Below are 27,253 nucleotides of genomic sequence, written 5' to 3'. Positions count from 1 at the left end.
AAAGAAAATAATATTTTATGTGGCTCCCTGCAACCATCACAGTGACAGTGTGCCAGGATTGGTGTCTTTTACATTCCCCATCTGGTCCCTCTGCTCCAGGGCCAAGGCGTCTTGCAGGCCCTGCCGGTCAGAGCACTCAGTGCACGCTGGGACACATCCTGCCTGCCCTCTCACCCGGCTCTGCCACCGCGGCCTCACATGGGCAGCCTGAAGTCAGCCATGCTGTTAGGGTTTATACCAGGGACATGGGCAAGTGCACAAAGACCAGCTTGTCTGCCCTCCAGATGGAGACAGAGCTGGAGGGAGGCCAAGGGGAGAGGGACCGGCCTCGGAATTGCCTGGGCCAGTGGCAGCAGAGGCACAGTGGGGCAGCAAATGTTTGGAGCAGAAAAGATCCATGTGTGAAGTCTAACTGTGCCGTCCGCCGTTGGTCTTTGTGGCCTCGGCATGTCACCTAGCCTCTAAAATACAGGTGCGAACATTGCCACCTGGCAGGGCTGCCCTCGGCCACACACAGTCCTTAGTGCCAGCCCAGTACCAAAGCCTCATCTTGCTGCCGTGAATCAGTCGGTTGTGCCTGCCCTTCTCCCAAGCCAGTGGCTGTGAGAACTGCATGGAAGTGAGGAGCTCCCAGCGCCCCTGGACACTGACAGCAGGTCTCCCGATGGACTTGCCCCTTCCCTGTCACAGGAAAGTGGGTCCTGGGGCGGCCACTGCTGCTGCAGGTCACCTCCAGCTGTGTACCCCGGCCGGAGCAGGTAACCCCAGGAGCGATATTTGTGGTTGCTTTAATTTACTCTTCTAATTTCCCATCTTCTTCCAAGTCATCAGTTGAGTCCCCCAGGGACCCACTTCTGAGTTCCCTGCTTGGGCTGTGATTGGCTTCTGAGCAAGCCGAAGTGCTCAACACATTGCATGGCAGGGGGCCACGCACATTCACTCTGCCCCTTTGCTCTGCACATGTGAGCCCGTACCTCCCTGCCCTTCCCCTCAGAGCTGACTGGGGGCTTTGAAGGAAACAGCTCTCTCTTGATGCTGATTTATGCCGTACTGAAGTGGTAAATGGTAAGAGCTCAGTGGCGTAGGAAGACAAAGTGCCGGCCTGGGTCTCTGCTTCGGCGGGAAAGCTCCAGTCTAGTGAATGCATTAATTTCCACCTACCTTCCCAGTTCCCTAGGTGGCGGTTCCCCCTCTGTCCCTTGCCTGTTTCCCACCATCCTTCCTTCAGCCCTGGGCCTGAGTGGTAGCTTTCCCCAGCACCGCTCTCCAGAAGTGCATGCCATGCAGTGAGGTGCAGCCAGTCAGGAATAGGAGGCGGCTGGACCCCTCACCCCTGCCCACCCAGACTTGGGGTTGTGAATTCTCTTGTCATCTGGGGGTAAAAACTCCAAGGCTTATCAACTCTAGTCCTCTCTTCGTTGGAAAGTGTCTCATCATTTCTATTTTTTCCTGTTTAAAAATGGAAAACTAGTCCCTGCCAGGTGCTGGCAGGGATGCGGAAGTTGCTGGCCAAAATGACCACGTCCTCCATGGCAGGTAGTGAATCATCTGGACGTTGGTATCCCCATGGGTCAACCCGGTCCTGTCCAGCTGCAGCAGAGGACCACACACTCCCCACACCCCCTGGGCCTGTGCTCCTTGGCCCTGTCTGCTGAAAACGGGCTTTGGGGACACTCGGGCCTCATGTCATCTGGCAGCACTCCATGAAATGGGGATGGAGCCCGGGAAACTGCATCCCCAGCTGGATCCAGAGGCACAAGGAGGCACAGAGGCCTCCGTAAGGGTTCCACACGCTTTCTCACAGTGGACCCTGGGCTGCTCAGGAGGTGCCTGGGCAGAGCTGGGAGATGTCACTCATTCCATGGTCATCTATTGAGTGCCTGCAGTGTACCAAAAATGTGCCAGGGGCTGGAATGACTTCCAGCCAACAACCACGTGTTCTCCTGGGCCCCAGAGCCATGCAGGTGTCTAGAGACAGAGCTGGGTCACCATAGCCCCTGCCTGCGCTTAGTCCGGCAGCTGGCAGCTTTTCTCCTGCACTGTTGGCTTTTTTGAGCTTTTGAGAATTTCCAGTAACCAAAAGCCTTTGGCACCTGCTTAGCCATCCTGTGTCACTACTGCACTCTCAGCCTGCTCTTAAGGAGGCCAGGAGAAAGCTGGCTACCCTGCAGGGCCACCCAAGGCCGTCTCCTGTCTGTGCCATCTGCTGCCTGAGATCAGCTCTCACCCAGCCTCTGCTCCTCCTGGCCTCCTCCGAGACACCTTCCTGGCCACACCAGTCACTGCCACACGAGTCCTGGGGGAGCAGACACACCCTGAGTATGTAGGAGGTGGGAAATCTCATCAAACCCTAGAATTATCAGCTGGAGCTCATTTACTCTGCTCCTTCATTTTCTAGATTTAAAAAGTGGGAGTCTACAGGATGTGGTGGCTCACACCTGTAATCTCAACACTTGGGAGACTGAGGCAGGAGAATCGTTGAGAGTTTTTGGCCAACTGGACTACAGAGTGAGTTCAAGGCCATCCTGAACTACATAGCAAGATCTTGTTTCAAAAAAAGGGGTGGGAGGTAAAGAAAGAAAGAAACAGGCTGTGAGAGGGAGGATTCTGCCTAGATTGGTGGGTCACAGAGCAAGCCCAGTGGGCATGTCCCCTGCCCAGCCTTGCCCTCCTGCACAACTTCTGGCATCTCTGTGAGGTGAACTCGAGGCAGGCTTTTGCTCTGTGTTTGGTGTGAATGGTCAGGCGTGGATACAGAGAGAACTCCTCAAAGACACGGCCTCGCTCCCCATCCTCACCGGAGGCCAGGTGAGGGTGTCGGGGTCATTGAGAAGGGATCCCTGCATTGGACCCCAGGAGCAGCTGGGACTGTCACCCCTGGGTCCTGGGACCCCAGGAAGCCCCTCAGTACAGCCCAGTGATGGCTACATGGGAGTTCTTTTCTGACCATGGGGAGCCTCCGGTAGGACCTCGTCATGCCCCTGCCCGCGACCCATGTCCCCACTGGCTCCTGGGGAGCGAGGCCTCCCCGGCCCTGCTTATCTCACCTGTGGTGGCCAGGGTCCCAGGGACCAGGAGGGCTAGGCCTGAGGTGGGCCAGGTTAGCTCAGAGCTTCCCTGATGCCCACCCACCCTGGCCGGGGACCACCACCTGGGTGGCGAGCCACCTTCCTATTGTGCAGGGCGGTGCCTCCCTCCGGGCAGGCGGGACCTCCAGGGGGTAATTAGCACCAAACTTTCCACTGAGTGGCTAACTTGGGCCATGGGGAAGGGTTTGACTTCCAGGCTGCCTGCACTGTTATTCTCTCCCAGACTTGTTGTTGGAGAAGGTAGATAAAAATAAATAAATAAGTCAACCAGGGAGCTGTATAAATAAGTCAACGGGAGTCTCTTGCCCATTGCTAATGGAAAAGTACCAGCAAGGGCAGCCATGCCAGCACCCGCAGAACGCATCAGCTGGGGTGCAGCCACACCCATAGCATCAGGTCCAAATAGTGTCCTTTCCTAAGACTGGCAGCTGACATCAGTTCACACCATTGCCACGAGCCCGTGATTAAAGTGGCAGTTGGGGGAGGGAAAGCTAGAGACACAGTTTGGAATATGGCCAAGAACAGCCTCAACATCCAGGACAGGAGGGTGTGTAGCACCTTCACATCTTGTGCGACGCCAGGGCTCCTCCATTCCCCTCTTCAACCCCCACCAAGGGCTCCCACCCAGCCTGAGCTTCTCCAAGTGGACCTGGTGCTCTCCTCACCAACTGTGTTTACTGCCAGGAAGTTGCGTGCCTGACACTCTCTCCATTAGGTCAGCGCCGTCTCGGAGGTGCTGAGTGTCGTGCCTTGGGCTGCTGCAGTGGGGAACTCTTGCTCCAGGACTCCCCAGCAATCCCCACCTGGTCTCTCCACCCCTGCTTGCAGCAGTGCCAGGTACCCAGGTGCTCAGGCTCAGGCACACAGTCCCTAAGCTATTCCTCTCCAGCCCTCAGCCTGCCTGGGTGCTGTTTGTCAAGAGAAAACAGGCGCCTCCCTTTGTTTGTACAGCACCAGAGTCAGCGTGGAACTCAGACCCTCTGATGTTGCCAGGAGTCACCCTTCTGTGATTAAAGTCATTTCTTCGTCCCCTTTTCCTGAACAGCAAACTCACCACACCGTTAATTCCCAAAGGCAAGGAATGTTGCACTCTAGATTTGGGGCTAGAGCTGGGGCCAGGACACTCTGCCCTGGGCCCAGGGTGCCTGGTATTTGAGGTCCTTGGGCTGGAGCGCTACGCTGCCATGCCTCATTGCCTTTAGATTAGAAATTTGACTCTAAGTATCTCATCATCCCTGAGAGCTCCGAGCCTGCCGCAGACCATTCAGGTTTGATCTCTCAGATGCGTTTGCTCCAAGAATTAGGCATGGACAGAGCTCTGCTCACAGGAAGCGTTTAGAGGCAGAAGTGTGGGAGTGGCTTGGGGTTATAGCCCTTCCTCTAGCACTAAGTGGCCATAAACCAGCTCCTCTTACCCTGAGCTTCAGCCTTCCCATTTGCTTAGCAAAAGAGCAGGAGGGTCATCTTATCTCTTCTGGAATGGGTCCCCGGGTTGGGACAGCACCTGTGAAGGCTACCCCATGCCCAGCTCAGGGCACCTTCCTCTGGGCCAGGACCCACAGCAAACCCACCCTCAGATCCCAAGCATGGTCCACATAATCACCTGTGCCGGACCTGGCGCACAGCACAGTGCTGGCACTTGGGTGCTGGACACCCACAGCACTCTGTGTATATTGTGGGAAGGAAGAGAGAGCTAGAAACAGCTTTGGTTGAAGCATCATGAACAGAGCCGCAGCCTAGGAGCCCAGATAGCTGTTCTGCAGCTCACCTCCGGGGTCATGGCAGAGGACCATTGGCCTGTGTACCCACAGGTTCCATACCCACACAGACTCAACCAACCTCGGGCCAAAAACATCTGGAAAAAATTGCACCTGTACTAAGTATGTGCAGACTTTTTCCTGTCATTTCCTAAGTAATAATATAACAACTGTTTATATAGCATTTACATTGCACCAGGCTTATAAACAGTCTAGAGATAATTGAAGTACCTGGAAGAAGCCAGTATGGTGGCACATGCCTGTAATCTTTGCACTTGAGAGGCTGAGGCAGAAGGACTGCTGCAAGTTTGAGGCCAGCCTTGGCTACATAGTGAGTTCAAGAGAACCTGAACTACATATTGAGGGCCTGTGGGGTTTTCTTTAACTATATGTACATATATATAGATGTGTGTAGGCAATAGGCAAATCTATGCCATTTTATATAAAGGACTTAGTATCTGAGAATTTGGGTAACCAAGGGGGCTCTTAGAATCAGTTCCCGACAGATGCTGAGGGTGTAATAAAAATAAGGATACTGGCCATTTGAGGATGCACCCTGGACTGCTCTCCACTGCGCCTCCCACATACACACCTGCTGTGGGGAGCGGCGGGCTGCGGGGCTTCGGTGCGGGAGTGGCTGTGGTCCATCCCCTCGGTGAATGTCCACCCAACCCAAAGACTCTAAAAGCCACCACAGCCTAGGATATTTCAGTATATTTCACCAATACTGAGCAACCAGTTTCAAAGAAATTAGGCCAGAGGAAATTCAGGGCCAGGTCGGTGTGAAACCCCCTCCAGGCCAGATGGAACCTGCGGCTTCCGGCCAAACTGCCCACACCCTCGCTGTGGTGACCACTGCCTGGCAGCCTGTCACTCTGGCATGGCAGAGCATGCTCCTCTGGAGTATCCCAAACCATCTGGAAGAAAGCAGCTCCTAAAAATTCTGTCAGTCAGGTGCCTAAAAAAAATTGTAAAAGCCATGTTCATATCTTCCTGAGGCTTAATGGTGCCTTTGTCTGAAACCACAGTGAGTCGCCTGCAAGGGACTGTGTTAAGCAACAGAATGCAAAGCAGCAGTGGAGTGAGTGGGAGGTCTGGTTTTACTATTCTGGTTAAGGCCCTGGTGGGGGGTGGGGGGGCGGGGGGCGGGATTCTGGAAGCTTCTGTCAGATGCTGAAGGGCCATCAGGCCAAAAGGGAAGGGAGCTTCTCCACAGGACTTCAGAGGACTTGGACAACACCAGAGCACTGGGATGGGATAAAAAACTCATCATGTCTGTACATTTTTAAACCATAGTTCAGATTGCCCATTAATGGCTGCTGAGGAAGTAGTGGGTTCCCTGTCACTTGAGAGTGTAAGCAACAGTAGGGTGCTTCCCTGGCTGGATGTGGGGTGCACAAGAGGACTGCAAGTTTGAGCCTAGCCTGGGCAACTTAGGGAGACCCTGTCTCAAAATTTTAAAAAATTTTAAAGGGGTGGAGATGCAGCTCAGTTCAATTGCCCTAGGTTCAATTCTCAGCAATGCCCCCCCCCCGCAAGAAAAAAAGAGAGAAAGAGACTACTTGTCAGGGATGGCAGCAGGGACTTGTGGACCAGCGAGCAGCTAGAGAGCAGAGGCCCCAGCGACCCTGGCCCCCACCACCCCAAGGACTTCCACTTCCATAGCTAGTTGGCCTCTGGCTCAGAATGATAAAAGGTTTTTGAGAGTTTGAGGCTTTTTTCCTCCTGCATTAGTGCCACTCTGGAAAGGCCTGGTCCCCAGCAGGCACATTTCTTCAAATAAAGCATTTGACTTGGAAAAGGGGCCCTGGAGAGTGCAGCCTCCTGCAGCCATCAGGCTCCCTCAGCAAACTAATGTTGGGGTCTTCTGCCCCCTGGCAGGGAGGCAGGGTTCCCCTCCTCCTGGAAAGCAGGGCTCACACTGAGGAGGAGGAGCCTCGAGGGGCTCTGCTGGGCACTAGACCGCCCCCGCCCAGACCAGGAGCATCACTCACCTTGCCCCAGGTCCCCGGGAACCACACCCCAGATGTGCTGTGGGCTGCAAGTGAGGTGAAGGAGAGGGAAAAGGAACTAGACCATGTTTTAGTTCTAACATTGGAGCAGGGATTCTGAGGGGATGCCGCTGGGGTGCAGGGGTCAGAAGCCACAGGCACTGCAGGAGATTTGCCTACAGCAGCCCCGGCCCAGCCCATCATGCAGGGAGGGAAGCTGTGCAGAGTGGGCCTGGCTGCAGCTCACATCCTGTCCTCCACATCCCTTCTCCTTGCCCCAGCTGCCCTGTGGCAGAAGGGCCGGCTCCCTAGGCCAGCACGTCCCCTTTCCCCTCCCATCCTCTGTCTCAGCAGCCTCCTTCTCGCTGCCTCCCAACCCAGGTCCCCAGAGCAGGACATGAGCTGCCCCTGTGGTTCTGAAGGTCAGGTGGCCTCATGAGTGCTGTGTCTCCACCAAGAGCCTAGAAGAGGGTGGGGGCTGGAGGCCGCCCAGTGGCAGCTTCGCCAGCCACACACTGGAGGAAAGGGGCCGTGTGCAAGTGCAGGTGCCAGTCCCTGCGGCTTAGAAGGGCACAGGTTGTCAGGAAGGGCTAGACCCAGCTTTTGGGGGAAACGGTCAAAAATGTGTGCCTGGCCCAGACTAGAAAACCAGCACTATGCCTGTCCCTGCCCAATGCTCTCGACCTGCTGAGAGGAAGATGGAGTCACCTGACTCCAGAGGACGCTTCTACAGGGAGTGGTCAGGCGCCAGAGCTATGGGTGCTGCTGGGGGTGCACACTTTCCCCCTGCCAAGGCAGTGCCATTCCTTAAACTTGCCAAATGAACAAGTGCCCTAGGGACCAGGCCGGCCCTGGAGCCGCCTGGGATCCAGGTAGAGAAGTTGGCAGCCCCACCCCACCGCCCAGAGGTGCTGGTGGGAAGCAGGATGGACTCAGAACACTTGGCAGAGAAGAAAGCGCCTCTCCGGCAAGGCGAGGCGAGGCGAGGCAAGCGGGAGGGTGAGGTAGGCTCTGTGCTCCATAGCTGCTCCTAAGAAACCCTTTCAAAGCCATTGTTTCCCGTGATCTTCTCAGAGCACACCAGCGTGCTGCCTATTTATATTCTGATTTGAAAGAAACATATTTTTAAAAACACTGTAGCCACCCCCTGCTTGCCTCTGACGGATGTATCCTCAGGAAGGAAAATGCAAATACCAGAGAGCAACAGTGAGGCACAGGTCCTCATCTGAGGCTTGTGTCCCATAAGTGCAGACTCCCAGACCTCCCTGTAGCTTAGGGGTCCAGCAGTTATGGAGCCCACTCTTGGGGGCCCAGTAGGCTCCCAGAAAGTGCTCAGTCTGCTGTGTACCTAGCCCTTGGCAGAACAAGGGTCGGGGCAGTGTCAGAGCGCTGTGACAGAGACAGACTTGGGCACTTGCAACAGGCCTGATGCCACCCCAGGCCCTTGCCACACGGCTGGGAGCTGCTTCCAGCCTGCCCTGAGTCCAGTGGGGCCAAGGCCTGGAGCAGGCTGTCTTCCTCTTTGGCTCGGTTTCCACGTCCATGCAAGATCTCAGGCCAGAGGGGCTGTAGATGCGTCCGGGGTTTTCCTGGCCATCAGGTCAGCCCTGGGGCATGTAAGCACCAGCCTGAGGGGAGGCTGAAGTGGTCCCTGGGCTCAGTGGGGCTCAGTGGTGCTCAGCTGGGACCAGGGCATCTTCCCTCCCTCAGACAGCGCCGTCCTGGTGTCTCTGAGGAGAGGAGGCTGTGCACGTGCTGGCCGGAGCTTTTAGGGCTCACTAGTGGACAGCACCAAGAGGAAGCCTACCCACTCCTCCCGCCCCGCGCCAGGCCTGCTCTGGTTGCCGAGGGTACAAAAACAAACCAGAGTCCCTGCTCTTCAGAAGTCAGCTAACTGCTGGCCTCAGGGTGGGGCCTTCCCTCCCCTTAGGCCATCAACAGGAAAGAGAGGGCCGTGGTTCTGCCATGGTGAGCCCATCCACGTGAAGGGGACAGATGTGGGAAGCACTCTGCTGAGTGCTTTGCAGCCTGCTTCATGTGCTCCTCACAGATCTCTGGGGAGCCAGCGTCTCCCTGAGCTGCAGAGAAAGCACCTGAGGCTTAGAGCGCGCTGTTAAAGGTGGAGTCAGACCCCCCCACCATCCATCCGTCTACCCGTCCACCCACCCATGTGAGCCTAGGACCCACACCAACCTCTCCACTCTTAGAGCCTTTCCCCTGGTGCCCAGAAGGTCCTCTAACACATCGTTCCCCCACCCCACAGCGTCCCTCACCCCTCCCCTGGGTGCTGAGCCCCCGTGTGCCATCTCCAGCCACCACCACTCAGGCTCAGCCAGCTCAGCAGCTCTGTCATCTTGCTACAGGAGACAAAGCTTGGAAGAAGAGCTTCCTTTAGCTGCCGTCACCATCCCCAACAACAGGAATCCCTCCCATTCCTGACCTAGAGGAGGGCCCCTGTGGCTGACACCAGACTTTCTCCCTACCCTTGGCCTTGGTGTGGCTGGGGCAGCTCGCCGCTGCTCAGAGAAGCTGAGGGCAAGGTGAGGGGAGCCCATAACATGAGCCAGGCTCTGACATGGGAAGCTCTGGGGAGCCATGCCTCCATCCCTCAGCCCAAAGCTTGATTTCCAAAGCACCACGCCTGGGAGAAGCAATCCCCAGCTGGAGAGGGGTGATGCTCTCCAACCAGAGCCAAGCTGTGTGGCTTCTCTTCAGGAAGGGCACTTTCTTTCAGGGACATCGTCTCCCTTTGCCTGTCCCCTGGAGGGACCCAGGAGATGGCTGACTTTGCTCTTGGGCAGAGCACCATGGAGATGTCCAAGATCTCCCAAGGGGACTTTGTCCCTTTGGGCTTCTGACACTGGGAGCAGCCCAGCCACCGTGCTGCTGGTGCCTGTGTTCTCAGAGCCAGGCCCTGGCACAGGAGACTTCTCCTGCACAGGCTTCCTGAGCATGCCAAGGTGTTTAGTGCTGGGGCAGCAATTACTGCAGCAGAGGACACGAGTGAGGAAGATGCTAATTGCCCTCAAATACCCAAGTCCATTTTGTCTTGTTTGAAATAACAGGTTTAATTTAATCCCTTATTTCCAATTTGGTGCCTCACCAAGATCTTATTTGTACAAAACACCTGATTAGAGTAATTACAAGCTTGGGAAGCTGTCTTCATTTGTGTCTGATGAAAGGGACTAGCAAGGGAGCTCCTTAGTGACTCCCCTGCGCTGCTGGCACCGGAAGCACCAGAGTGGGGTGGGGGCCTAGCCCTGATGGCCCAAACACACCCAGCTCAGGTTTGGGTCCCCGCTCCACACTGTTCCGTCACAGCTCGGGAGGGCCATGATGTCTGAAACGAGATCTTCGGTAGCACCATTTCTTCAAGGTGGGCAAGGCTAGAAGGAGACCCTGCCTGCCGAGGGGAGAGGGCACAACCTGGCAGAGTAATGTCTCTGTGCTGTGAGTGACTTTCATTGCTCTTTGAGAGCAGGCCTGTGTTTTACCTTCTGTGTCCCGAACATCTGGGCCCTCACTCATTGCTCAGTGGTTTTCTTTTGTTTGATGTGGAGGTGAGGAGCACTAGGCTATAGGATCGGGAAATGTACCAGTCACTCTAGTCCTCCTCCTGCCAGGTGGAGCTGGAGCCAGGTGCTCTGGGGAGGGCTGTCATGGGAGAATGGGGAGCCCCAGGGTTTGGGGCAGTGGCCTGGAACTCTGGCAGTGAGGGCCAGGTTGACTAGGTTGGAGGTCAGGGAGGCTCAGCACTGCACTGGCTGACAGTCAGCCTGGCCGAACCAAGAGAGGGTTGGGTCCAGCTGGCAAGGAGGACAGTTAAATGCAGCCTCTGAGCAAGGCCTCAGATCTCTGGAGAAGACAAAGAACAGGGCCTGTAGGATTGGCAGGAATGTTAACACTAGTGCAGAAGAGCTCATCCCGGGCCAGACAGGGAAAGGAAGGCCCTCGGTGACATGCAGGGGCCTGGGCAGTGAGTCACTCCCAATGGACAGACGTGTCCTGCTCCCAGCCCACCTCTGGCCACCCTCTTGCAGCGCTGACTCTAAGCAGTGGCTCAAACCCAAGCTGGAACTTGCTCTGGCCAATCGTGTGTCATGACTGATTTCTGAGCTGCTCTGGGCTCACCAGGGCACTTGGGAGAGGCCTATATTTCATTCCTCTGTCAAGCCTGCACTGGCAGCCTCTGGCAAGTCTCTGCTGTCTCCCTGAGCAGCTCCAGCTTTAGGAATTAATTCCACTAAACAGATTGCTCGGGAAACCTCAAGGTCACCTGGGAACACAGCCTGTTCCTGCCTTAGGAATATGAGCCCAGATCTGTGGAGGCGCAAGAGCCCTCAAACATGAGAGCTGCAGAGGCTCAGAGCTGCCCAGCGCTGAGGCGCATGATGGGTTTTGGGGTATGCCCCTGCCCTGTACTCTGTGCCCCCACAGCTGGATGCACCCAGCCTCAGTGCCTGCCCCTGCCTGAGAACCCCAGCTGCACTGTGAGAACAGCACCCACCAGCCTCCACACCCCACTGGCTCACTTCCTGGCTAATGGGACACCCCAACCATCCCAAACCACAAGACCCCACCAGCCTGTGGGTCCTGGGGGCCGGGTGCCCTCAGTCCACCAGCAAATGTATAGAGTGCTTCCCAGGCAGCAGCCTGAGCCAGAGGAAAATTGTGCCTTGGACAGGAGCAATTTCCTCGTCATAGTATGGAAAGGAGTGAAATCAGCAATTAGCGGTCAGAGAGATGAAAGGGAAGACACAGCGTGGCAGACACCCATTTGCTGTTGCTTGGATGTAACTGGGTTATTGCCCAAGTGCACTGGGGCAAGAGAGCCCCACAGAGCTCTCTGCCACAACCACGGGCTCACCTCCTAAAGCCACAGGGCAGCATGGATGGCAAACAACAGGCGGCTTTGGTGTTGACAGATCCAGGCCAGTCTGCAGTTTGGTGTTCGCTCGTCCTGTGACCTTGGACTAGAACTTGCCCTTTCTGGCCCTGTATCTAAAGCGGTGCTGGTAGATGAGCCCAGCAGTGTCCAGCATGGTGCCTGACTGGCAGGCATTGCTCCCTGCAGGCTACCTGCAGAGGAAGGAAACAGCATGGCACTGATTCTCCAGGAGCAGAGCCTGGTAGAGAGCCTAGTATTCTCTTCTCCAGAGGATGCCTCCTCTGCCTCACATGGCAGCTTGCCCCTTGTCACTCACTTGCCAGAAGCAACTCAGAAGCCCCTTGTCAGGTGTGTTTAGTGTCTGGACACACTGAATCGTGCCTTGAAGGATGCCAGCACCCTTTGTGACCCCTCCACACTGCTGCTCTCTGCCACTGACTGCCCAGACCCCTCTCCACCCCGCTCTTCATTTGTCTCTGTGGAATGTTCTAGAAGGAGCTGGGCTGACAACTTCCCCTGGAAGGAAGCAGCAGAGCTCGTTAGTCCTGACATTCTGCTGACTGCAACCTGGCAGTGGCCCCTGTGTAGTCCACCTGCCCTTTGAAGTTGGAAAGGGAGGACATCAAGTTGTCACATTTCCTCCAAAGGTCCAAGGTAGGGAGAGCTCCATCACAGGCAATGGGTGAGAGTCTTTGCCACCCACCCGGGACTCCACACAGAGCCGCACAGGCCCCGGGAGGCAGGAGCAATGGGTTCTGCAGTAACCAGCTGCCCACCTGGGTGGGAGGCCTGGGACCCATAGTTTACTCAGCTGCAAAGTAGAAGTAGAGGCACCTGTACACCTGACAGGTGTCCATCGGGGGCTCTCTCGCCAAGGCAGCGAGGACCAGTGTCCCACACTGGTGCCCATGGGTCCTGGCCATGCCCGTGTGAAATCGCTTCAGGGTCTCCAGGGAACAAATGCTCTGTGGCACGCACACTGGGACTATGTCTGTGATTAGTATGGTAGAGGTGTTAATACTCGTCCCAGTACCAAGCCCAGGCCCAGTCCTGATGTCTGCCCTGTTCTCACACTCAGTTCCCTTATCCTTGGGGATGAGTGGAAAGGGCCGGAAGAACCCCCGCACAGTCTGGGACTGGTTCTCTAGGGTGCCTTGACCCCTCCTTCCTCTCCTTTTTCTCCTCCTCCCCTCCATGTCTCCCTCTCACCCATGAAGACTTCCTGAGCTCTCCCTCCCAGAACTGGGGTTCTCTCTTCTCCACTTCCCCGTAGAGGGGTCTCCTCAGGGCTCTTGCCTGCCTGGGGCCATAGCTCCTCTTGGTAGTTGTCCCACTTAACAGGTGCTCCTCCCAGGTGGTCTTGGGTACAGGTGACTCAGAAGTCAGGCTGCTTCCCAATGTACCTCCAAGGCCACACATCCTGGGGAGAAGTCAGCCCAGGGCCTGGACACTGCCCCCTGAAGGCACCCTACTTCCTGGCAGAGTGCATCCCCAGAGATAGCATTCCCAGAGTGAGCCCCCTGCTCCCGCTGTCCCTTGCCCATGAGTGAAATGCAAGCTTGCGGGGACATGCATGCACATCTGGAGAAGTGCTGGGGTTAAGTACTGGGAGATCCAGAATAAGACTGCAACGGCCAGCAGGCCACATCATGGTCCTAGGTGGGAAGACTGACCGCTGTGAAGATCCCAGGCTTCTCCGGCAACACTTAGAGATCTAATGCAAGTACAACTCCACTCTCAAGGGGAATGAACAAATGATTTTAGCATTTATCTGGAACAGTACAGGAAAAGATGTCAGGAAATGTATAAAAACAAAGAGCAGAAAGGAAAGGTTCATCCTACCTGTTAAATCATGGTTAGGAATAATGGAAATTCAGACAGTATGATGCTTGTACAAAGTTGGGTATTGCAGCTCATTGGAAAATAATATAGAGCCTTTGTTTCCTGTCATAATTCACTATATGACAAAGGCAGTGCCCGACACAAGTGACAGGTGGCAGGATCAGCTCGTATGGTTCAGCACAGTAGCAGAAATCCCTCTCTGTCTGCCAAGGTAAAGTAGTCATCTACTTACTACCGTACTACGGGGCAAATCATAATACAGAGAATGTCCATGTGTCAGGTCTCTGGAAGGGTAACATTCTAACCCTTGAAATGACCCAGAAAATTCATCCACTATCAATGATTTTAGCTTTAAAAACTAAAAACCTTGACTCAAAGAAAATTCATTAGTTGAAGAACAGGATAGAAATGTATGATAGAGGATGAATATCAGGCCTGTGAGAGGCTCCTAGACAAAAGCGTGGGAAATAGTTCATCTCAGTTGTTACAAAGGAACCTAAATTTCTACAAGGAGGAAGCATAGAGGAGGAATGCAGGAAGGGGGAGGAGACAACCACTGAACTCTTTGTGGTTCGACAAGTGATACGAACATTGCTGATAACTTTGCAGCCTGTTTTGAGAACCTTAGAAAGAGTCTAAATCTTCTTAGCCAGTGACAGCCACTTGGGGAAATTTGCCTTAAAGGAAACATATCCAAATGGCTATCAATGGCTACGGGCCACCGTGAGGAGCCCTGGGGACCCTGAACTCCCACCCCTCTGCCCTCCACCCGGAGCAGTTCCCTGTGTCTGTTTGTATACAGACTCTGATGCTTTTCGGAGTAAGATTTCATTTTACCAAAGGTTTTTTGTAAAAAAAAAAAAAAAAGATTTGAAATCCACTGATCTAAAAGAACAAAAAGCCACTTTTGGGAAAGGTGTTTATCTCTGCAATTTAGAACAAACAGCAGAGAGACTGATAGGACCTCAAGATCTCTCCCCATCATGGAGAGATGGAGTATGGAAAGCGCAGCCGTTGGATGGGATGGGACAAACACATCACTTCCAGAGACGTGCAGCTTGGAAACATGTTTATGATCCAATGTTTGAGGACCAACACAGTGTGCAGTGGCAGCTGTTCATGGCCTGGAGCAAGGTGCGGACATTGAGATTGGGGGTTTGGTTCAGGCAGGAGGTTCTGGCCAAATTAAAAAAGGAATCTGTGATAGCTATCATGGTAGGAATCCTACAAGTGACATTTCTTTAGCCTAAAAGCAAAAAGTGACAAATATCCTTCCATGCTGGCAGGCGTCAGCTGGCACCTGGCAGTCGATCACACTGGGTCAGTACAGACCATGGCCTTCCAATTGGTTCCTTCCTGGGTATTTTCAGATGAGCTACAAATTGTAAAACTGCTGTTTTTACAATTCAAAAATGGCTGGATTTTAGCAATTCCATCAAGAAACTACTTTAGCCAGGGCCCCTAGGCCCAGGAATTACTTGAGAATTTACTGTGCCAGGCACTCACTGAAAACTCAGGATACACAGGTGCCCAGAGCACTGACTGACAGTCTTTCTGTCTCTCCAACCCCGCAGGCCCTGATCCTTCACCAGCTGGGCCGCTACAGCCTGGCAGAGAAGATCCTCCGCGATGCAGTGCAGGTGAACTCCACAGCTCATGAGGTCTGGAACGGGCTGGGCGAGGTCCTCCAAGCCCAGGGCAACGATGTGGCGGCCACCGAGTGCTTCCTGACGGCCTTGGAGCTGGAGGCCAGCAGCCCCGCCGTGCCCTTCACCATCATCCCCCGAGTGCTCTGAGCAGGCGCCTGCCCCTCACCATGCAGGCCAAGGATGCCCGGCCTGGGCCACCAGGGATCGCCCTGCGGCCCCAGGGGTCCAGCGTGCCACCCGAGGCCCTGGATGAATGCTACCTGACCACCGACCCAAAGTCACCACTCTCCCCTCGTGCATCTCCCTCTTTTTTTCGCCAGCCCAGTGATAGTTTCTGAATCTACTGGCCTTGTTCCAAATGGATTACGTGCCATACTTGGTTAGTTGACATCCAAGTTTGAAGTAAAATGATTATGGAATTAATCAGCCAATGTAGAAGAATATAATCAAGGTTAGACTTCAGCGGCAGAACAGATTATTTTTATCAGAGCTGTAAAGAAAGCAACTGTCCTGTCCTGTGACCCCACCGCCACTGGGCCCCACCGTGGCCCGGAAACCAAATGTGAACCTTCTGTTTCCCACCTCAGTACTAGTCCTCGCCAGGACACCAGCTGACAATTTCTTGGTTTTATTGTCAATAATTGTACCATGTGATGAATTACTGTTCTCCTCACTTAGAACAAAGCCTGAGTCCAAGAATATTTATATTTTACCAATATATGCCTGTTACCAGAGAAGGAAATATGAGTTATTTAAGTTTAACTTTTTTATGTGAATTCAGAGTTTATTTATCGATGGAAATATGTACAAAGAAGCTTCAAATGGAATATTTACCGACATTCCTTATACATTACAGACACTTGGCTAAATGGGAAGATGATATTAATTAAAAAAATGATTTTTAAATGGACCCATGGCTCGTGTCTTCTGTAAAAGCTGGCAGGCCTGAGAAAGGTCATGGCATAGTTCCCAGGGTGGGGAGCTCTCTGTGTCTGTCCCTGGGCCTGCTCTGAACTGGTCGCTCCGTAGGGATCATCCCAGGAATAACAGCCACAGAGACAAACCCTGGACCCCTGAGTGGGCTCTCAGTTCCACCCAAGCCTCTCTCCTCACTTGTATCTGAGGATGATCCCCGGGTGAGACCCATACTTCCTATATCCTCAGCATCCAAGCCTCTTCGCAATAGCAGCCCAGATTTTAACTTGGGAACTTCTCATCTCTCCCCACGTTGTCTGGATGGAGTTTGTGATTGGAGCGTGTGAGCCTGGCCCGTCCAATCAGCATCCTGCACTCGCTGACCATAGAGGTCGGGAATGAGCATGTGGCTGAGAACCATCCAATCCAAGCTACATGGAAAGACGCTTACTCTTTCCTGCTAATTTAAACCTGAGAAATGAGGCTGGAACTGCAGCAGCCTTCCTGCCCCCATGAGGGAAAGGTATAGAGGTGTTGGAGCCAAAGATTGAATCAAATGGAGTGGACAGCAAGACCAGGAACCAGAGAGAAACCGAGACTTCTATAATTCCCCAGAGCAGCAAAGCTGAGCAAGAGGGCAGCCCTACCTTGCTAGGACTCAGGAAATAAGGAGGACCTGAGTCCTAATCTTAATTACTCCAAAGCCTGGAAGGCCCCACCCAAGCTGCAGACAAATCCCCTGACTCACTGAGACAGGCAGGGGAGGGGCCAGGTAGGAGCCTGCTGTGGACAGAGCAGATGGGCACCCCAGCCTGAGCATCCCCCCTGCCAGGCAGTGGCAGGCACTATGAGTGGTCCTAAGTCACAGATTTACAATGTCAGACACTGGCAGTAAGAGCAGGTGGTCGATGTGGTGGCAGCTGGAGGCTCAGTCCTGCCATCAGTGCAGGAATGCGTGTTGAGACCACCCATAGCAAGACCAGGCCGGCAGGGGACCCCCCCAAGGCTGATGATCCAGGCCCCTCCCTGCCACTTACTCAGAGGTACAGCTGTTGCCTGGCTGCCACCTGGAACCCTGTCTCCGTAAGACCAGGTCCTCGGACCCCTCTGGCACGCCCGTCTGCCTGGGGAGAACCATGTATTCTCCTGCTCTACAAGGCCCATGGATGGATGTAGCCACAGCCCCCGTCTCCACGACTGCTTAAAGTTTGAGCATGTGACCCAAGGTTGGGCAATGAGAGGCCCCCCTGGGAGTATTAGGAAAAGGCTTTTCTGCTAGGTTTGATGTCTTAGTAGCATGCCATCCAGGGGCTGCTGATTTGGCATTGTGCAGGGTGACCTGCCTGAGAATGATACCAACTCTGGAAAAGAGGGGGAGGAGATGGCAAGGGAGGCCAGGTCGTAGGGTCATCGCTGGGGCTCAGGGCTTTTCCAGCCATCACATGAGCTGCTCTAGTCCCTGTTCCACTCAGAGCACACACAGTGGCTCTCCGCTACTGAAGGGCTGTGGTCCCCAACAGTCCCCAACCAGAGACGCTTCCAAACTCCTCAGTCCTCTGCCTTAATCCCACCCACCCACCACAGAATTCCACTTTCCAGAAAATCCTGTCTTTTGTACCCAAACCATACCTCAGAGCTCTCTGCTTCTCCCACTTTGTGCCAGCACCTGGGCCCACAGTGGGGTCCTCCCTGCTTCTGCCCTGGCCACCCTGTGTGGAGAATCACATCAGGTCTCTTCCCCCTGAGGACTCCTCGGTGGCCCCTCCCAATTCTTGTCCAGAGCCAGATTCCATGTTCCAGCGGTCCTGAGTGGTCCACTGCCCCTCACTGCCAAGGCTTCTTCCTGGTCCTCTGACTGCCAAGCTGTCCCCACCTAAGAGCACTGACTCACCCATTCGCTCAGCCATTCATTCGCAGCTGAGGATGCAGAAGCCCAAAGGGTGTAAGACACCTACCCTGGAGCCACCAGCAAAATGGGATAGGACTCAGCCTCGGAAGGGTACTGAGTATGCCCGGTACAGCAGGTTTTCCCACTGTAAGATGTGGGAGATGCTTTAACCCCAGGAGCAGTGCCAACCCTGAGCTGGGCCAGTCATTCCCCTTGCCTGGTCATGGTCTTCTCACTGAAGAATTCACTTGTTCTTCCACAGGCATCTCTTGAGTGCTCACAACATGCCAGAAACTTACCAGACACTGTGGGACAGCAGTGCATGAAGCAGGTACCTCCCGCTGGGGGGTTGCTATCTTGAGGAGCTCACCAGCTGCAGAGCACAGCAGGTGGTGACGTGCAAGAGGAATGATAAACAGGGCTGGGGGTGGAGGGAATGGCCAGGATGCCAGGTGAGAGACATGGGTGCGGGTGGCTAGGAAGTCTCTCTGGTAAGGTGACATTTGGGCAGAGCGAGCCAGCCAGATCTGTGGGGGAATGGCACCCTGAGAAGGAGAAACAGCAGGAGCAAAGGCTCAGAGGCAGGAGGTGCAGCCAGGGTGTAAAGGAGGCCAGGCACGGAGGCCCTCGAGCGCCGTGTGGAAGGTATGTTTTTCTTTTGACTACAGTAAGAAATTACCACCAATTTTGCAGCTTGAAACAGCACAAATTCTGAAGTCAAAATCAAGGTTTTGCAGGGCTGTTTCTTCTGGAGACTCCAGGAAAGGATCCATTTCCTCACCTTTCCCAGGTTCTGGAAGCTTCCTCATCCTTGGGCTCGTGGACACCATCACTCAGCCTCCTTCTGTCTGACCTACTTGCCTCCTGGACCCTAGAAGGACCCGTATGGTTACTTTGGGACAATCCCAGATCACCTCCCCATCTCACATTCCTTCCTTTAACCACATCAGCAAGGCCTCTTTTGCCGTATGAGAGGACGTATTCATGGACTGCAGGGATTAGGGTGAGGAGAACTTGGGGAAATGAGAAGAAAGACATTATTATTATTATTATTCTGCCAACACAGGGTGAAGCAGGGACCATCAGTCATCCAGCCAGGTGGCCGTGTTGGGCTGAAGCGGTGGTTGGGTTACAGATGTTCTGATGACAAAAAGATGTGCTCACCTACAGCCCCTGGGGAGTGGTGGAAAGAGCAAAGTCAAGGATGGTGGCCAATGTCTTGTCCTGAGCTTCTGGAAGGATGAAGCTGTCACTCATGGATGTGGAAGATGCGGCGGGAAGGTGGAAGGAAGACAGCAGCTTGTTTTCAGGCAGGCTGAGCATTAGATGCCCTTGGAGCCTCTGAGGGAAGAGGGGGCGGACCAGGCTGCGGGACACAGGAAGAGGTGTGAATGTGAGTGAAGCTGTGGACCTCCCTGGGACAAGTGTGGACACACAGGAAGTGGTCAGGGCTGAGCGCCAGGCCTGGTGAGGTTTACAGGCTGGGACAATGGAGGGGCCAGCAAAGAGCAGCAGCTTAAGGAAGGACGGAAGGAAGAGTATGGCACCTCAGAAGCCAAGCGAAGGCCAAGCCTCAAGGGGGAGAGGGTGGCAGCCATGTTCAGTGCCCAAGGTTCCAGGGGTCAGGTGTAAGGACTGACACTGGCTTTGGTGACGTGGAGGTCAACAGCGGCCCTAACAAGAGCTGTACTATAGAAGGATTGAATTGCGCTCAACCTCCCAAGAAATGTGTTTGGTGAATCCCTAACCCCAGGGTGACTCTATTTGGATATAGGACCATTAAGGAGATAATGAAGGTAAATGAGGTCGTAAGGGTGGGGCCCTAATCCAACAGAGTCGGTGTCCTTAGAAGAGGACCTGTGGGGACACGAGGAGGAGGCAGCTGTCTGCAAGCAGGACTGGAGCCCTCATCCCAATCCAAATAGGCAGAACCTTGATCTTGGACTTCAATTTCCAAAACTGTGAGGATTTCTGTTGTTGAAGCCACTCCATCTGGGGCATTTTTTTATGGCAACCTGAGCTGACTAAGGCAAGCTGTTTGGACAGCATGGAGGAGAGAAGCCAGGCAGGAGTGGGCTCCAGAGAGAAGGGGGCGAGGGTTTGGAGCATGGGCATCTTTTCCAAGGATGTCGCTGCCGAGGGAACTGAGGACAGGGAACAGCAGCGGGCAGGAGGGGGCTGTCTCCAGAAGGGCATTCCCTGAGCACGCCTGGTTTGCAGAGGGGAGGCAATGGGGCCAGAGGGTGACAGCCTGTCCCTGCCAGCAGGGGCTGCCCCGGGAACAGTGAGGAGAGGGCAATTTCCAGGTTGGTTCTGCAAAGTAGCAACAGCAGGAGGGCCGAGCATCTGGATTCCCCATACCAGTGAGCCATGGGGCGAGCGCCCCGTTTCTCAGTGAGCAAGGAGCAAGATGAGGGTGAGGATGGGGGTGACATTCAGAGTTTGAGGAAAACAGGAGTGTGCATGGGCCAGTGAGGGAAGAAGAGAGAAAAGGCCCTGCTTTAAAGGGGGCCGACCCCTCTGGGCCGAGGATTGTGGGGACTGGCGGGTATGGGCCAGAGCCCACATGGGCCACCTCCAGCCTCTTGCAGGCCATGGGCCCGTCTGTGTGTCTGTCTGTCTCCAGGTTGTAGGTCGGGGCAGAGGGCACAGCTCCATCCACACTCGGGGTCTGAGCTCTTCGCCTGTCTTTACACTGTAAGGATGTGTGCACACATGTGCGTGTGTGCGTACGCGTGTGTCCATGTCTGTGACCATGTGGAAAGCCCCAGATTCCTCCAGCTGGCCCCACAGATCTCCCTGGTGGTCACACATCACCCTGGGATGTCCCGTGCCATCTGCCCATGGTGCTGTCCTCTGCCAGGCACTGTCCCCACCCTACCTGGGGTTGCCTGCCCTCTACCCTGTCCATGCGGGCCACATCATCAGCCTGGCTCCTGCCATTCCAGCCACAGCCCCAGCCCAGCATCCCTCTCCAGATCTCCCAGCACAGCCAGTACCGGGTGGGCTGAGGCCTGGGGACAGCAGGAGGGACTCCCCAGAGCAGACAGCCACATGCTCCCGCCATCTCCCTCTTTGATACTTCCCCTTCTCACAGCTCAGCTCCCATTCTCTGGTCTCCATCAGTCTCATTTCTGCTCTTCCTCCCTCCCCTCTCAAGGCCAGCAGGGTAGGCTTTGCCCAGCTGGGGATGCCAACCATGTCATAGTATGGGGAAAAGGGCCCTGGGGCGCTGTGAAGGTGGTAGCAACCTCCCGTCACTGGCTCCTCTCTGTCCTTCCTGCCTGGTCCAAAAGTGTCCACGTACTCGACCACAAGCCCTAAGACCCTGTTCAAGCCCTGGGGGCAGGGGCAGTGGACTCAGGGACTCTATACACACACACACACACACACACACACACACACACACACACACACACACACACACCCCTGGAGATGGATGGGAAGATCCGAGAGGCTGCTCCTGCCACCAGCCCTCCTCCCACATGGTCCTCATTTCCTGCTCTCCACCCAGGCCTGGCCAGATGGTACCAGGAAAAGGACATCTTGTGACCGTCTCACTCACAGACATGGGTTCCTCCATAAGTTCTCTGGGGGCTCAGCTGTGGCCCATCTGCAAGGCCCTGCCCTGGGAGACTCTAGCCATGAGCCTCCCTCGGTCCCTGTCCCTCTGGGCACTCATGGTCAGATAGGGATAGTTTCCTCTCTTCAGCCTGCTTCTGGGCTGAGACATGAGTTAACAGGCAGCTGCAGGGTTGCAGGTACCAGGCAGGGGACACCAAGCCCACCACCCCATGGGACCACCACATGCAGCTTCAGGGCCAGGCCAGCAAGCAGGACCCTTGCTGGATGCTCAGCCCCTGCATGGTGCTGGCCACAGGAAAGTGGCAGGAAGGTCTGTCTCCAGCCAGCCAGGAGCTCCAGCTGGCCGTCCGGCTGCCTATCTCCTCCATCTTCAGCCATTTGACCCCTGAGCCCTTGAGGACAATAGGGTTTCCTGGTGACCACTGGGCTGTAGGTCACACAGATCTGGCTGGAATCCCAGCTCTGCCTGGTCACATCACCTCCAATGGACCAGAGCCTCCATCCCCAGTCTCCATGGTGGGGCCATAATGTCCCCTCTTGGAGCTGCTGGACATATTAACAGAGGTGGTGGGTGTGGAGGGTTTCCTCCTTCCTTTCCTCTTAAGCACAGGGCCCGGGGAACCCAGGACACATGGAGGTAGGACAGCTGCAGAGTGATGTGCCCAGGTAGAAGCTGGATAGAAGTCCAGTCCCACTGTGCTCTGCTTGGAGGAGGAGGCAAGAGAGGTTGGGGGAGGAGGTGGATCCACTACCCAGGCCCAGGCCCGCCCCACTCACTAGGGTCCCAGGCCTGCAGGGGCCCAGATGGGCCTCTCCTCACCTCGGCCTTCTCCGCCCCAGAGGGTATCCTTGGACTGAGGCCTTCGGGGGGACCTGAGGCCCAGAATGGTGCAGGCCACAGCTGCCTGGGGCAGCACCTTGAGGCCCATAGGCTCAGGCTGCAGAACTTAGTCTCTTAAAAACCACACCTATTTTTTCTCCTATAGTTCTGGAAGTCAGAAGTCTGACATGGTTCTCAGGGGCAAAATCAAGGTGATGGCAGGGTTGGTTCCTTCTGGGTGCCCTGGGGAGAACGGGTCCCTTACAGCTCTGGGCTTTGGTGCATGTCCTTCCCCAACTCTGACCTTCCTCCTTCCTCTTTCATTTGAAAGAAGCTTAGGACTGCTTTGGGCCCTCCAGGATCATCCAGAACAATCTCTCCACCTCAAGTCCTTCATTTAGTCACATGCACAAAGTCCCTTTTGCCATGGAAGCTACATATTTACAGGTTCCAGAGGATAGGGTATGGACATCTTCGGGGGCCATTATTCCACCTTGTAATAGACAATTTCCACCATCGACAGTGTCAGAAATATAAAGGTTTAGGTCATCAACTTCTACCATCTCAACATGTTGGCCTAGTGCCCTCCAATACTTTCCTGTGAGTATATATTTCAATGAAGTGACATCATGCTACATACAGCACATTACAGACCCTTTCTCTTAATATTTTTATCATTAAAACTCTTTATGGACATTAAAGAGTCTTTATAATAAAGAGCTGTCTTGGAAGACAGCTCACTTTCGTTACATGAATACTGCCAATTATTTAACCCAAGTTCCACATTGTCACCCACATACAGTGGGATAATTTGTGTTATCTTGCATTTATTGGGCATTTGTTGTGCATCAGGCTTTGTTCTGAGTGGTCTACATACGTTGATGCATCAAATCCCCATGGCAACCCTATACCATAGATACTGTTGCTACAGACACAGGTGCAGGTGAAGAACCAAGGCTCCTTCAAGATGAAGGAACTTGCCAAAGGGTGGAAGTCACTAAAGAAGGATTTGCACCCAGGTACCTGACTCCAGAACCCACTCTTGGCCACTCATGTACATGTTTTTTCCCAAGATCTCTGATTATTTATCATAGCTTCCAGGAGGAATGTTAGTCCATGAGCTCATGTTTATTAACACACATTTATTGTATTTTCCACCAATTATTAGGAAGTTGGGAAACCGACCAGAGCCAGGCTAGTTGGCTGGATTGCTATTTTTTGCCCAGTCGCTCTGGGTAGTAGCCTATCAGGACCAGTAGTGGCAACAAGCTCAGTTTTCCAGATGATACCCAGTGAATGGGAGGTGCAGACAGATCATGCCATTGGCAACAGACTGGGTAATTTATAATGGGCAGAAATGTGTTGGTTCACATTCTGGAAATTGGGAAGTCCAAGATGGCAGTGGAGGGTCTTCTACCTAAGTCATCCTGTGGCAGAAGAGCAGGAAAAGGAGAGAGATCAAGAGGAGCTGAACTCATCCTCTTATAAGGAATCTGTTCCCATAGTTACAGCATCAATGCATTCCTGCAGAGAGAGCCCTCCTGGCCTAATCATCTCTTGAAAGTCGGGGTCCCAGCCAGGCGTGGTGGTGCACACCTGTAATTCCAGCACTAAGGAGGCTGAGGCAGGAAGATCACTGTGGGTTCGAGGTCAGCCTGGGCTACATAGTGAGTTCAAGGCCAGCCTGAACTACACAGCAAGACCCTGTCTCAGAAAAGTAATAATAATAATAAGTCCAGTTGCCACCTCTTAATACTGTTATGGTGGAAATCAGGTTTCTAACACTTTGATTTGGGAGTCTATTTAAGCCATAGAACTACTCTGTCCACACAACCTTAACACCACTAATCGTGCTAGCATGCATGCACACACAGCATTTTTCCTCTGGGCCTGATGCAGTTGCTGACAGGCCCTGGCCGCCTCAGCCTGTAGCTTCTGGTCAGGCTTTCCGGTGCCAACTGACCAACCCAGTGTGTGTATTCCTGATTAGGGTTCTTTAAATGTCAACTAATCACCTCTAGCACAGATTAAAATCAACACACAACAGGACACGCACATACCCCGTCCTTGCTGAAGCATATTACACAAATCGGAGGTAATGCAAAATGTAGATACAGTGGTTATTTCCACTTTATAGGTGGGAAAAGTAAGACTCCGGGTGACGAGATGACCAAAAACAATGAGTGTTCCATCCAGGATCCGACAGCCCCCAGGGCCCAGCCCAGGCCTCCCTGTGGTACCAGGGCAAAAATCTCTCCCATTTTTAATGCCGACACTGCCTGCTCTTCGGGACAAGGAAGGTCTCCCCCATTCTCGCTGACCTGTTTGTGAAGTTGGCTGGAAGACAGGCAACCTGCATGGCTCTCTCCATTGTCATAGGGTGTCCTCCTCACACATCTGCCCGCCCAGTGAGCATTTCCCCTGGGCCAGGAGCCCCTTGCTGCTCGCTCATAAACAAGTCACCCCCCGGGCCTCAGTTTCCTCTTCTGTATAATGGTTAGGGAAGCTTGACTCAGTCACGCCACATCCTTTGGAACTGCTATTTTGCCAGTTTAGAGATTACTGGGTCCTCTCCCCAGCGGCAAGATGATGGCAGGGCTGGGGACAAAGTGAAGCATCAGCATGGTAAGCCTGGCATAAGTGGGGCTCAGGGACCTCCATCTCTAGGGTGCCCTGGACCCAGAGAAGAGCACAGGAAGGAAAAACAGTGAAGCGGCCGACGCCTCCTCAACCAAGTGCTCGAGGTCAGTGTGGTTGCCGCTGAAGAGCCACATGAGTGGCACGTGCTCCCAATGAGATGGGCTGAGCAGCACTTCCGAGGGGTCTCCCCCTGGCCTCGCCCTGACAAACCCTCAGACAAACCCAAATCGAGGGCCTTCAGTAAATATGTGTCCAGCACCCCTCAAAATCACCCAGGCCATGAGAAACAAGGGACACCTGAGAACTGACACGAAGCACAGGGGGACGGGGATGTGGTAACTACAGGCAGCGTGGTCCACGTGGGAAGGCCTGCCCCTGCCAACACCAGAGACACTGAAACACCATCTGCAGGTTCGTTAACCGTCACGTGCTGGGTTGGCCCTCAGTCGTGACAGATGGACCAGGTGAGAAAAGGGCCACTATTACAGCAAAGTGATCAAGGGGTTTATGGGAACTTTTCTGAAAATCAAAAATTAGTCCAAAATTAAGTTTATTTGAAGAAGTCGGGCATGGTGGCACATGCCTGTAATTGCAGCACTCAGGAGGCTGAGGCAGGAGGATTCCATGAATTTGAAGCCAGCCTGGGCTATAAAGTGAGTTCAAGGCCAGCCTAAACTACATCATATTGAGAACTTGTTAAAAAAAAAAAAAAAAAGTTTATTTGAAGAAAAAGTGAGATTTGAATCAACAAGCACATGGTAAAATATTCAAGGGAAATGCAAATCAAAATACGGTGATTTTATCTCACATCTGCTAGGATGACTAAGCAGAAAGTCAAACAATAACAAGTGTTGGTGAAGGTGTGCAGAAACTGGATTCCCACATACACATCTGGTGGGGACGTAAAATAAATCAGCCACTTTGGAAAACATGATGGCAGTTTCTTAAAAAGCTAAACATAAAGTTGGCCAGGAATTCCCCTCCTACTGTTTCCTCCAAAGAAAAGGAAGTATAAGTTCATACAAAGGCAGGTACACAAATTTTATAGTGCCTTTATTTGTTATACTTTCCAATTAGAAACACTTCCAATGTCCATCGGCAGATGACTAAATAAACAAATGGTGAACTGTCTTCACCATGGGCACCATTCAGCAATAAAAGATGAATTGTCGGGCCAGGGATTTAGCTCAGTGTTTCCGACGCCTGCCTCAAAAGCGCAAGGTCGCGAGTTCGATCCCCGGTACCAAAAGAAAAAAAGATGAATTGTTGATTCACACAATGATATGACTCAAAATAACGATGAGGCAGAAAAGCCAGTCAAAGATAACATGAAGCCACATGCCTGTAATCCCAGCACCCTGGGAGGCTGAGGCAGGAGGACTGCAAGTTCAAGCACAGCCTGGGCAACTCAGTGACTTCATGACACATTGTCTCAAAATAAAAATTTTAAATGTGCAAGGGATGTAGCTCAGTGCAGAGGCCCTGGGTTCAATCTCCAGCTTAACTGTGATTCCACTGACATAAAACATATAACTCTAGAAACTGTGAACTGACCCATAGTGACAGAAGCAGATCTGGGGTTGCCTGGGCCAGAGAAGCAGAGGGGATGGGAGGGAGGGATTCTTGCAAAGGCGAAAGGAAGACTTGGTGGACGGGTGTTCAATATGCACAGTTCTTGCCTATTAGACCTCAACAAAGCTGGAGTGAGGCCCCGGGTCCCCACCTGTAACGTCAGGTGATCCCTGTGCCTCACACCCTTGAAGTCTCTGGGCTGAGAAGGGACTGAGTGGGTCCTGCAAATTCGTGGAATCCTCCTGCCTCAGCCTCCTGAGTGCTGCAATTACAGGCATGTGCCACCATGCCCGACTTCTTCAAATAAACTTAATTTTGGACTAATTTTTGATTTTCAGAAAAGTTCCCATAAACCCCTTGATCACTTTGCTGTAATAGTGGCCCTTTTCTCACCTGGTCCATCTGTCACGACTGAGGGCCAACCCAGCACGTGACGGTTAAAGAACCTGCAGATGGTGTTCCAGTGTCTCTGGTGTTGGCAGGGGCAGGCCTTCCCACGTGGACCACGCTGCCTGTAGTTACCACATCCCCGTTCCCCTGTGCTTCGTGTCAGTTCTCAGGTGTCCCTTGTTTCTCATGGCCTGGGTGATTTTGAGGGGTGCTGGACACATATTTAC

At 53.7% G+C, this 27,253-nt stretch overlaps 1 protein-coding gene across 6 annotated transcripts in view; it reads left to right on the top strand.

Moving 5' to 3' along the window:
• Window positions 1-16,126, top strand: part of Ttc7b (tetratricopeptide repeat domain 7B) — a 236,444-nt gene extending 220,318 nt beyond the window's left edge. For all 6 annotated transcript variants that reach the window (XM_004837069.3, XM_013065309.3, NM_001303304.1 and 3 more), the window contains 1 exon segment: window positions 15,142-16,126. In XM_004837069.3, the coding sequence (XP_004837126.1) occupies window positions 15,142-15,363 (222 nt within the window). In that variant the 3' untranslated portion in view covers window positions 15,364-16,126.
• Window positions 16,127-27,253: the final 11,127 nt, after the last annotated feature.

Source organism: Heterocephalus glaber, unplaced genomic scaffold (assembly GCF_053883595.1).
Source record: "Heterocephalus glaber isolate CG9 unplaced genomic scaffold, H.glaber_assembly_v1.0 deba00001608, whole genome shotgun sequence".
Lineage (NCBI taxonomy): Eukaryota > Metazoa > Chordata > Mammalia > Rodentia > Bathyergidae > Heterocephalus > Heterocephalus glaber.
This window is presented reverse-complemented; position numbering and strand designations above follow the sequence as displayed.